The 13,429-nt window shown below is 33.0% G+C and overlaps 1 protein-coding gene across 2 annotated transcripts in view; it reads right to left on the bottom strand.

The window, feature by feature from the left end:
* CSMD3 (CUB and Sushi multiple domains 3) overlaps positions 1 to 13,429 on the bottom strand; it is a 1,245,616-nt gene that overhangs the window by 184,544 nt on the left and 1,047,643 nt on the right. Inside the window, exons 33-35 of one of the 2 annotated variants that reach the window (XM_078441977.2) lie at positions 2,725 to 2,838; positions 2,134 to 2,229; positions 371 to 574 (exon numbers count right to left, since the gene is read on the bottom strand). In XM_078441977.2, the coding sequence (XP_078298103.1) occupies positions 371 to 574; positions 2,134 to 2,229; positions 2,725 to 2,838 (414 nt within the window). The remainder of the gene's footprint in view (positions 1 to 370; positions 575 to 2,133; positions 2,230 to 2,724; positions 2,839 to 13,429) is intronic. The other variant, XM_078441978.2, reaches the window with a different exon arrangement.

Genomic DNA, 13,429 nt, shown 5'->3' on the forward strand with positions numbered 1-13,429 from the left:
TTCTTTACATATTGGCATAGGACACTCTGCATAATGTTTGAGAGATATTTATTTCAACAGCCCATATCACTAGCATTTAAATTTTGTTATTGGCAATATGCACATATATAATCATCCATCTAAATCAATAAATGAGGACACTATTCAGCTAATTTAAAACAAAATATTTTTCATTCATCACATTACATCTCAACTGCATCCAATATCCACATTCATTTGCATATCTAGGTACATCATAACTAACAAAGTATTTAAGGATTAATGCATAACTATTAGATAACATAGAATTATTGACAGATGCAAGATAACTAGTTTTGATATAAAATATAAAATATGTATAATCACAAAGCTATCAAATTTACACACTTACCAATACAGGTAGGTAAGGAATCATTCCACTGGGCCAGAGAATTGGGAACTGTATCACACCTAATTGCGATGGATCCATGGAGGATGTATCCTGGATTACATTCAAAAAGAACCAATGAACCAACTGCAAATTCATTGCCGATCCTTCTTCCGAATCTTGGTTCAGGCACAGAACTGCATTGTGTAGAACTTGTTCTAGGAACAGCTGTGTACAAATAATTGTTTATTTTAATTTCATATTTGGTAGAGAAGTACAGACTTCAAAATATAACTAAACAAATCTCAAAGAAATGTTCACTTTTTATCAGCACTCAAATTAACAACTTAAATACATTTCTAAAAGTTTTTTTATTCGTACAGAATAAAATACAAGTTAAAATGGATACTGCTGTTGTCATCAAGATGCTTCATTTAAAAGCCATTTTACTTTTGATTCTTTAAACAACATCAAGTAGGTTTTTTTCGTATTTTTTGTTTTACCAAACTCATTAATATAACAAAGTAGTTTGAATTAGATATTTAAATTTATGGGATGATGACTGAAAGATCATGTGTTTCTCTTTTTAACCTGGGATACCAAGTTCAAACAATATGTGGCAGGTTACATGAGGTGATGTCACAATTTACTTTTCAGTAGTTTCATCAATTTAAAAAAGAAAACACAACATTTTACTACACAGCAGGTTCACAAACTTAGTTGTTTAAAATATGTTTGTTACTGATGAAGACAATTACTATGTTCAAGGCTAAGTAGAATAGAAGTCAGACAGATTAACAACAATAGAAATTTTAATTTTAATAATCATACAATGTCAGATTTGAAATTGTTTTTAAACTTTATAGGTACGTTCTCGATTGTGACTTTTTTTTTGTTTTAGTAAAATAGAATGATAACAGGATGTTTTTTCTTTTTAAAACACATACAGATGGGATTAAGGAGTTTGACAACTGCCCCGAAAATGATATGATGCATTCCAAATAGATTGATTCCTCTTACGTGACTTGTAATAGTGCCTTTTTCAATTCATAATATCTCATACTGTTTAATGAAGGAATACTATTGAAAATGAAACAGTATAATATTATAGCCAACATTATAAATGGGATAAAATCAGTTAATAAAAATATCAAATCACAAATGTCTATAAATGTCTTAGGAATAAGTCCAAACTACTACATGATCATAAATAATTAAAATATTTGAAATTATAGGTCTTTTCTTATTTTAATGGTAGTATAAAGCCTTGTCTATAAAAGGCAAGAAAAATCTATGTAAACAAACTTTCAATTGCACAAAAATATTTAATAGCCATGAAGAAAGTTTGAAATCTCCTGAGAGAATGAGAAACTAAAATTTTAGAATGGGATAATGATTTCCCTGCATGTCTAAGTACATCAGCACAAAATTTGCCACATTTTTAATTTAGAATGCTGGACTATGGGGAAAATAGAATATGTGGAGACTGAAGAGTTGTCAGGAAAAAAAAAACAGATGCTTTAAAACAATACGTTGGAAGGAAGGAAAATCATACTTGAGAATGATGATGTAAGCAATAGGTCACTTTTGACCTTGGTCAAAGTAACAATGCTCTAGTGAGAAGGGAGGGAACAGGGCAAAACTTAAAACAAAACAAAACAAAACAAAACACAGCTTTGATCTCTCCTATATGGTTATGAGGAGCTCATCATTCAATAAACTCTGAACATAACATGAGGAAACTGATATCATTCCTTACTGTGTTTCTAGGCTACAGGGTCACTTACCTTGATAAACAAAGTGAAATCCCTTAGCTGTTATTGGTCCAACTGAAGTAAATCGAATTGTGATCTGATTACCTGAACTCAGTGGAAGTGATTCTCCTACTCAACAAAACAAACACTAAGATATCATAAATAATTTCATTCAGTAAACCTAACAAATTATATTAATTTACACTGTCTTTTGAAAATGTCAATCTATGTTCTATCAAATTACTTCAATATATCCTATCTCTGACAATATATTCTTTGGGTTCAGCTTCAATCACAACCTTTTTACAGAAGGCTTTAATTACATTTTGATACATATTGTCTCATTTAAAACGAATCCTTAAATATTTTATAATACATTTAACACCATAGACTAAGTGACTAAATATTATATTTACTTGATTACAATGCCCCAAAATAGTTGGTTATATTTTTCTCAAGCGTTCGAGTTATTATCGTGTTTCTACTTTTTTTTTTCAATAAAGAGTGATTCTATTTTCAGTTTATTTCTAATATGGATGACATAAATCTCAACTTTCACTACAATACCAATCAAAGTCAGTCTTTAATCAATAACTGATGCATGGCAGTTCTATTAAAGGATACCTGAATGGGATCCTGAGAGGGAAGATAACAGAGAAGATTGCTGAGTTGGCCCATCATACACCTCAACAACATCGTGGAGTGATGTCTGGAAAAATACAAACTGGCCAAACACCACTGATCAACAGGAACCAGGAGAAGCAAACAAATCACCAACCATCCATAAACGAAAACAAAAAATAAAAAACAAAACAAAACAAAAAAATAGAAAGAGGAGGAGAGAGAGAACAAAGTATTACAATATAATACTCATCTTTTTTTTTCTACCTTTAAAAGAGGGTAGATGCCAATTGGTTGATATGCCTGACATATGTATTTCAGGTCATAAAGGTAATGACCATGACCTAAAAGCAATAAAATTTTTAGATACTATATTTAAAAAAAATTAAATGGGTATATACAGCATTTATTTTAGAGATCAGAAATCATAAGTTTGGTGATTAATACTTTATAATAACTCTTTTTTTTTTTTTTTTTAATTTTCCCATTGGTAGTTTGGCTCTTTTCACTTTGTGACTCTCTTCCCTTTTTCTAATTTTTTTCTCCTCTTTTATATAAGATAATGTTTTAACTCAGGGGATGTTTTATAGATTGCTTTGAAAATGCTATTCCATTATGAGTAATACTTTCACTGGAAAAATATCAGCAAGATTCTCTTCAGGTACGCAGTGTTTAGTTCACATTCTAACTTAAAACGGTTCCTAAGCATATATTGCTAATATTCTGCCAAAATAAATATTACTTATGATTCCTCAACAATTAAGGTATAAAATTTTTAAAAATGAATGCTTTTTCATGGTAAGTACAGATCTGAAATACTTATTAATGAGTATTTATAAATGTCTCCTTATTTTTTACTTTTCCTTTAATTATGCCCTAACATTAAGTATAGAAACGACCCAAACTGTAACTTAAAAAAAAAAAAGAACTTGTTTCAGAGCAGAAATAAGCTTATGTTTTATGTCTTGTAAAAAATGAGATAAATAATAAAAATTATCTTTAAAACATTTTATTGAATACAAAACCTATGGGTTTAAAAGAGTGATTTCTTAAAAGTTTAATAATGTAAAACCAGAGTAATTTTTATCAACTCAAAATCACATTAGTGTAATTAAACTATATTGCATGAATACATATATTTTAAAAGTTCATTATTATTTACACTTCAAATCAAGATTATGGTCATCCTTTGGTGGTCTTATGAAGACAGCCTAGTTCATCTGAAACATGCTGAGTTTGCCTATGAACACATACACGTAATACTGTAAACAAAGCTATACTTTTTTTTTTTTTTTGTCCTGCTAAAATAAGCTGGTGATCTCAGTCCAGTTCTTTGTGGGGTAAAGGAAAAGGAATACAGACACGGAGTTGTTGTTTTGAACACTTCCCGAATATTGACGTGCTGTATTTCATAAACAATCCTCCTGAAAACATTGCTTCAAGCCATGAAAACAAATTTACGTTTCTATCAAATCAGATACATGTAGTCAATTGTTTTAAGAGTTTACAAGTCACATGAAATTTCAGTCCAGACCTTTTTAGAAGATCCATATATTGGTCTACCAAATCCCAAACTATTTAAAAAACATTCCAAAAAATATTAAGAAGGTTTTTGTTTTCTGTTTTTGTATTTGTTTAGATTGGTGTTTGATGTGTTTTCAGATGTGTCTTTGAAAGCTTCAGTGACAATGCAGGTATTGCCATTGCCAAGTGTCCCCCTTTCCCCCCAAAATCATGTTAGCCTAATTATAGGAGCTTTGCTAAGAGCATGTGCAACAAGGCTCTTGGTAGATAAACTATTCTTTCTTTATATCTTTTTGGAAAGACCTTAGATGAAACATTAGAATTCAACATCCCCTAAATCTTTCTGCTTAAATATTTCAAATGTTTCATTCAGAAACATGCCCAGTTCCCAAGCAGATCACCACATTACAAACATCTAAAAAACAAAACAAAATAACACCCACCCCTGTTCAAAACAAAAACAAATAAAAAAAAATCCCACACACAAAAAAAGAGTCATCTAAGAGCTTTTTCTAAGGAAAAAGCGGAAAAAATATTTCTTTCCTCTTGTTCACAATTGTTATTTCTCCACAGGTCGAGCAGACTTTTGTGTCGCTTGTAAATGGGAATGTTGAAAAGTGTGACTTTTTTTAATGTTTATTTATTTTGAGAGAGAAAGAGCAAGAGCAGGGGATGGGCAGAGAGAGAGAGAGGGAGAGAGAGTGAAAAGTGTAACTTTTAACAATATAGCCATTAACACAGTGTATTTGCATCATTTTAAGTAACAAACATTGTATGGCATGCCCTTGGAGTGTTCTTAGTAACTTGTGCCTGTAATTTGTTGTGCTAATTCTGAGGTGACAGTGAAGAGAATTAAGAAGCATAGGGGGTGAAGGAGTGGAGCTTTGAATCTTGCCTTATGAAGTACTTACTTAGTACTAATAAGCTACTACTCATTTTTAAAAGTTTACTTATTTTGAGAGTGAGAGAAAGAGCACATGCAAGCAGGGGAGGGGCAGAGAGAGAGAGAGAGAGAGAGAGAGAGAGAGACAGAGAGAATCCCAACATAAGGCCCATAACCTGAGGCGAAATCAAGAGTCATATGCTTAACTGACTGAGCCACCCAGGCACCCCAGCTACTACTCTTTAATTGCTATCTAACTCTGTATTAACATAGCCAATGGAAATCTTAAAGTAAAAATAGCTTTCATTAGGAGAAAAGTTACTTGAGAGCATACTAAACTATTACATGAAAAATAAAATTTTTAAGTACATTTTGAATACATTTTTTGTAGTATGAAATATCAAGAACATTTGCATGGTGATTTCAGTTCCTACACATCAGCAGGTTGAGTATTGCCTCAGCAAATTATGTTACAAGCCTGAACCAAATGTTAGTCAGAAATCTCAAGAATTGAATGGTAAACTTTGTGTTTGCTTTTCAATTCTGTCTGCAAATGCCTTTATTAAGTTTTCTTACATTCAAGACATCAGGTCTTCTGCTTCTGAAATGTTCTGAATGGCCAAGTGCACCCTTGGCATGGTTGAGACTTTGTAGGAAAAAAAAAATTGTGAAAGAGTTTAAGATGGATCCAAAGATAACTGAATGTTGGTTTCTGGTAAGTGAGATGTTTTTAGCATATCTTTCTGGGTTACTGGTGTTTTGGGGGCCTGTGGTGTATGTAATGGACTATTGTCCAATTGACAGACATGTTCTGTATCTATCCATAAATTAATTTTAGCATCCTATCTACCTATCTATCTATCATCTAGCTATCTATTGATCTATATTTGGTTATTGAATTCTCTGTTGAACCACTGTAGTATTTTACCAAAATGTCCATTAATTCTTGAGTTAAATAAAATTTTTGATGCAAGAAAAAAATTTGATACATGGTTATTTTATATTTGCATGGGAATCACAGTTATGTTCCCTTCAAACAACAAATCAAAAAACCTTTTAATACTGACCTAGATACCTCAACTTAAGGACTGGACCATCTTTTTATTTCTAGGACTACAATTAACCCCCAAAGTTTGGACTGATTATGCCTTCTGGAATGATTAGCAAGCCCTCTATCTTCTTTTTCTTAGTTTCCAACAGAGATACAGAATTCTCTGCATCTCAGCTCCACGCTTCTTTCCCTTACTCTGGAGATCTGCATGTGGACATCAAAAGCACTTTTTGTTCTCAGCCTATTAGAGTAGGCTATAAACACAAAGCTGTTTCTTACGAGAAACACCACCTCCAGTGAACTTTCTTTTTTCTTTCTTAAGCATAATAGATCTTAAAAATAATTTTTTAATTCTTTTATTAAAATCCATTTTAAAATGTTATATATGTATTATTGCAAGCTGGGAAAAGGAAGAAAAGGGAAGCCTGATAAGCTAGAAAATACCACCCAAAATAACCCTTCAAATCAGCCGATGCAAATAATCTATTATGTCCGAAACTACTTCTGACCTCTTATTTTCCATATATTTTACTCTAGAATACAGTTTATTAATCTAACTAATATATTGATTCTGTTCTATGATGTATCAAAACAGAACTGGAATCAGAAAGCTGAGCCATCCAGAGAGAGTCCTGCTCTTAGACCCCATTAACTATATTTGAAGTCATTCAGGTAGCAGCTTACCTCTATGGAAAGACGTTAGGTTAGCCAATTAAATCAATTGTAACCCAACAACAGAGCATGTTGGGCACATCTTTTAATGCAGATCATTGCTATGCTCATCATTTAATCCATTTTGAAAAGCAACTCCTCTACCAACCTCTAATGGGCAATATTTAGGAGGTATCCTAGGCTGCATTTTTTTTAATCTATAACTTAAATTTTTAAAAGTCACTTAACTAGTCTGATTAAATCACTTAGAATGAGGAAACCTCTAATGTAGATTAGATAGGCAGGATATTTACCCCAACTTTAAAATTCTGTCTTAGTTCATTTGCTTCCCCATGATCAAAGAAACTCAGAAGACATGACATTGTGTTTATCTGGTTTTCTTTGTAGGTAAATCAAGGTTTATTAGACATCTAATTTTTACAGGCTTGTTAATCCAACCAAGACAGAGAGGCGGGGTTCCATTTACAGAGAAGGTTCGCATGATACAAGTGTTCACTTAACAAAGTTGCAGAGCCCATTTGTTTCCTATCCTGCACCAACTCTTTTCTATCACTTCTCCTTTAGTCACATTCATTTAACTCATGAGACTTTATCCATTCTGCTTAATTTAGCCATTCCAAATGTAAGTCAGTAAATGATGACAGGGTGCTGGGGATGATATAAAGAAACTCTGAGGAAGAACAAGACAAAGCAAAAACAGAAACAGAAACAAACCAAAACCAAAACCAAAACCAAAACAAACCTGAGAATTAATATGGCTAAACTGTTGGAAGGCACCATGCAAACCAACAGTCTCCTGGAAAGTATCTTTGTGGAAAACAGTACAGTGGACACCTGAGGTGGGACATCGTTCACAACATGGCTGAGCGCCCAGAGGCGTGAACATTTGTTTAGAATATAAATAAATAGTTCTTTACTTTCAACTGTTGCTGATGTTCCACAATTACCTAAGCTAGTAAGAATATTTTTTAAGTTATACTTAATTCTTGTGCCATCAAAACAACCAGAGGCTCACTGATTTAGCAATTAAGTTTAAATGAGGATAATAAAACAAACACGGACAAAATTGATGTTATTCAGTGACTAGGACTGGAGTTATTGAATTAAAAATAAATATTGAATCTATGCAAATACAGAAGGGTTTTAATTTTGCTTTTATCAATTTTATTGTTTTCTCAGGAAGGAATAACTCACAGAGTATCCCAATGGGGTACTAGTTTTAAAAGGAAAACAAACAAAACAAAATAAAAAATAAAAACCTCAGACGCAGATGGGCCATGGCTAAAGAAACTGATCTAACCATCTCTGTGGAAGGTGGTAAACGGTAAAATTAAAATGTCTTAGAGTTTGTGGTAAATTCAGGTCTTATTCAAACTTGCTTTGATGTAAAAGGGATCAAATTTAGTGGAGGAATACAGAGAAGTAGTTCTCCTTAGGCATCGGTAGTTCTAGTTGTCAGATGGATGGTACCTTATTCATTATGGTGCCAAAGTACTAAAACGACAAGACTTCTTTGCTCTATGAGAGAATAAAGCAGCTTAAAGACTGTCAGTTTCTGCAACTGAGCAGATTTAGAAGGACTAAGGCTTTAAACTAACAAATCTACAATTCTAGAATGCCCTGATAAAGGAAAATGAAAACTGTCAAATGAAGAGTTAGGTCAGGTTCTGGAATCAGACTTTAGGATCGAATCTAGGATGAGCCTCACAGAGAATTTACTTCACTTTTCCATGCCTCAATTTCCTCATCTGTAAAAGGGAATAATGATAATAAAGGTAACCTCATATGATTGATGTGAGTTATTGTATAAATTGATACTGGTAAAACACTTTGAACAAGTACCTGAAACACAATAGTATTAGTTACTACCATAAGTATCTCAGCTTTGTAAATGTATAGGCTACTAATTCAATATCTGAAAATTCATGATAGAAAAAATTTAATTGACTTTTGAGGTTAGATAGCATATTTTTTCTCATACTTTGCTTTCCATACATGAGTCTTTAAAATAAATGTTAGAGCCGGTTGGGTTAGAGGAACATTCCATGCATTTTAATCAAGGTTCATTTGTCTTATGATTCCAGAATGACTAGGTACTTCTCTTATCTACTTGATTTTACATTCTCTCCTTTTGGATGGAATATGAAAGTGTAATTAGCAGTATTCTATATGGACTAAGAAAAGAGGAGCAAAGTGAGAGAGCACTCTACTTTTGTTTTGCTTTGCTCCCTTTATTTTAAGTCCCTCTGTTGCAAAAGCAATGAAACACCAACACAAAAGAAATAGTTCCACACAGAGGGCAGTCTAGACAGAAAAGGGAAAAAAAAAATACTGTAAATTCCTATTAGATCTCAGCATGATTCTCAACATGCCTATTATCCTTTTTCAAAATCCACACATTCTCTTGTATTCTAGGGTTCATTTTGATTGTATTAGGCACTCAGCTGGTTAGTTGCTCTGTTAAAAAATTGTAAAGAAGTCACCTCCATTTCGCTCAGCTTGCATTTTATTCACCAACACGGTAAAGAAAACACACATGTGCACTCATTCTACCAACAGAACAGAAATAAGATTCAAATCAAAGATGTGTTTAGAACTGTACTTGATTATATGTGAAAGCATAAAAAAAATACTGTTGGTGACATAAGATATCAAAAAGTTTGGCTAGCTTTATAGGAATTTTGCTTCATACTTTCATCTCAGTATGAATATTTCAAGACAATATTGTAGAAATGTCCACGTATGCCAAATGCTTCCTTTTTAAATTAGTAACATATACAGAACTCGTTGTTCTCTATACGTTCTCACTGTGAAAGTACTTATAAAAAACTCCAAGGTTGCTTTTTGGGATATTATGCCACTTGGATACCTCATAATTTTAAAAGCATTCTCATTTAAAGATGATTACAAGTAGCCAATTAAAACTTCAGTTTTATGAAATATACATATATGTGTGTGTGCATTATACACATACATATAAAGTTAAATATTATAACAATTTATTCAAAAGCACCGAAAGGCGGAACTTTAAAAACCAGACCCAAGGGAGTGCTTGGGTGGTTTAGTTAAGCGCCCGACTTCAGCTCAGGTCATGAACTCGCAGTTTGTGAGTTTGAGCCCTACCTCCGGCTCTGTGCTGACAGCTCAGAGCCTGGAGCCTTCTTTGGATTCTGTCTCTTTCTCTCTCTATTTCTTCCCCATTTGTACAATCAATCAATCAATCAATCAATAACAAACCCGCCCCAAATCACATTAGTGTGCTACTTATTTTCAAAATGTCATCCTGCGATGGAAAAGTTTGAATAGAAGTTGCATTAATTGATGTAATAACAATTGAGAATTTCATCAGTATTTTGGAAACTCTTCTATTTTCTACCTATCAGATTCCAAAGACTTAGAGTTATCCTTTTAGTACAATACTAGTAACCTATTAACTCACAATGAGGTGCTTTATACTAATGCAGCATCTTAGTTAAGGTGAGTCATGTGAATCATATACTAATTATCCAAGGTTATTAAAATCACATAGAAGCTTGCCCCCACCACGATGCTGGGGCTGATCTTGCCCTAGAGCAAATAACCTACAAGTGCTAGGTTAGCAGCTCACAGAGTACTGTGAGAGCATTCTGGCTCTGAAAACAGCCATACCAAACTCTCATTATTGCTATTTTGTAATAATTAGGAAAAGATGCTATTTAAAAACCAGAATCATGGCTCTGACCATGGTACCCAATTATCCAGGAGATAAGTAGTTCCAGAAATCTTGTCCTGCTTTGAATGCATAACAGTAAACAGGATCCTAATTTTTTTTTTCCTGTTAGCAATTTCCTTCCTGTGTGATACTTGTGTTGATCTATAAACTGGTGTACTGACTAAATCCATAATATTTGCTTTCAGGATTCTCTAAAGCTGGTTTTCTGTATATGCTATGACCATTAGCCCACCACCAAAATTACAAACTGCCTATATGACTTATTTCAAACATATAGACATTATAAAAAACCCTTTTATAGCAAGCATAGTTCGGTTTTCTTTAATTGTTTCAGGAACAAATATCTTTTCAACGGCAAGCCAACAGCTTATCTGCAACTTGGCACTTGTAACGTTTCCCAATAGCTGAAAATTAATTTGGTGTTCAAAAAGCAATGAAATCAAGAAAAACACAATAAGCAATTCTACTGCATGTTTAAAATAATTGAATCAGGAAAGCAAAATTAGAAGTTTAAAGTGTTACAATATTTTATTAGCAGTTTTATTTTTAACTCAATTTCAATTTGGATGAGTGTTTGTCTTTAATCACTCCTAAGAAATTTTTCCTACAGATTTGGCAGAATATGTCTGCCAAATCCCAACTAGACCAGACAGATTCAGGTCAGGAAAATATTCTCATGTGGACTATAACATAAGTTAGTGGAATTTTTTTTTTATTATGGAAATTTCCAAACATACACAAACTAGAGAGAATAGTAAAATAAACACTCATGAACCCAACCACCCAGTTTCAACACTTATGAACATTTGCCCGTTTTGTTTCATTTATTCTCTCCCATCCCTCCTATATCTTCAACTTTTGAGCACTTTCAAGCAACTCCCAATATCCTACCCGTTTTCCATAAAGACTTCAGTGTTTACTTCTAACAGATGAAGACTTCAAAAAAAATAACTACAGTGTGATTACCATATGTAATAAAACTAACAATAATTTCTTTCTATCATTGAATAACCATTTTTGATCACATTTCCTGATCTTCTCCTTCCAAAAAAGTATTTTTTTACACTTGTTTTGATTAAATCAAGACGCAAACAAAATCCATGCATTCCTTTGGTTGATGTCATATACTTATAGGAAAAATATGGGTCTTTTGAAGGCAGGGAGACTGAAATAGGATAAATCTCAACTGATCAGAATTCTCCTGTCATCTAATTTTTGTTGAGAGTTAATTGGCGAAGCCACAGTGAGCAGATAATTTTCTGTGGAGAACACCTCTGGAGGTGGGCGGGCTGCTCTGTGGACAAAGTTCCTGATCCTCTGAAGTCCTATTTCAATCAGAGCAGTTTTGTTTCTCTGTTTTATTTATGGGACATTCACATACAATTCAGCATTAAGCCTAGATTCAAATTCTTGCTTTCACTGGATTCTTTACACCCTGCACATAGCCTCCTACGCATGCCATGCCTTTTCTGCAGGCTCAGCACCCCGAACTCCTCAACTCTCAAAGTTCCACTGCTTAAGAGTTCTTTAATTGGCAAAATTTACATCTGTTTTAGGATGACAGATGGAGGGGTTCATCATAGGGCAACATCTAAAAGAGTTTCTCAGTTCCCCCCAACCCCCGCAAAAAAAAGAAAGAAAGAAAGAAAGAAAGAAAGAATAAGAAAAGGAAAGGAAAGGAAAGGAAAGAAAAGGAAAGAAAAGAAAAGAAAAGAAAAGAAAAGAAAAGAAAAGAAAAGAAATCACTAGTCATCTCTTTAACTTGGGTTCTAGCTTCACCATGTTGGAAGTCATGCTTGTACATTTTCATGACAGAAGGAATTCCAAGCTTAATTAGTCTTAACGTAGATACAATGCTACTATGTTCTGAAATTTATTTTTCTGGACCATATTCCATTCGAAATGTCCAATTAGAGGAAGAGAATTTGCTGCTGCTGAAAATTTAGAAAATGGAGGATCTGGTATGTTCATTTATTTACTAAATCAATAAAAGTTATATTTACATAAAGGTATAATAATAACTGGTTATCATTTATTGAACCCTTACTATATGTAAGGATCTGTGCAGGGCTCTTTATACATATCAGCAACATTGATCCTTAAACTAACCTTTGAAGTAGGCACCACTATCTCCATTTTAAATATGGAAAAACTAAAATTTATTTAAATAAGTTAAAACAACTATCAAAAATTACAAAACCAGCAAGAGCTAAGATTTGAGTTCATGGAATATGAATCCATTTTGAGCCTGATCTCTTAAGTATTATTCGTAGAGCACAGCAATCTGGAATCTACTAGTGAATAAGCAGACTTGAAAGTCATTGAGGAAATCTTACTACAACAAAACCTGACAATTAACATCCATGATAAAGATTCTGAACATGAATTTTTTTTTTTGGATATTTTGTTGAGAAAGGTGGGGAAGACTTTTATAGTATATTTATAAATGTATTGTCTTAAATGACCAAATAATTAATGAATGTTATCTCGAAAACACATTCATATAATTTATATAATACTGTGCTCTTAATAAGTAAGGTGTTATATGTCCTGTAGACTCTCAACCCTTTTTAGGAGTAGATTTTAGAATTCAGAAGAGTAGCAGGGGCAGCTCTTTCTGCCCATGGATACTGTCCTCATGCTTTAATAAAACCACCTTTTTTGCACCAAAAGAAAAAAAAAAAGAGTAGCAGAGTCTGCCAAGTAAGTTTTGTTCTCATAATCATTTACAAAATAAAATGCTGGTCATAAAGAACCTAGGATTTACAGTTCTGTACACCTGGATTTGACCAGCTTTGCTACTTAGTGTTGTGTGACCTTGACAAAACTAATAAACCTTCCTAAATCTTTTTCCTGATCTGCAAAA

Source organism: Panthera onca, chromosome F2, assembly GCF_046562875.1.
Source record: "Panthera onca isolate mPanOnc1 chromosome F2, mPanOnc1 haplotype 2, whole genome shotgun sequence".
In the NCBI taxonomy this organism is placed as follows: domain Eukaryota; kingdom Metazoa; phylum Chordata; class Mammalia; order Carnivora; family Felidae; genus Panthera; species Panthera onca.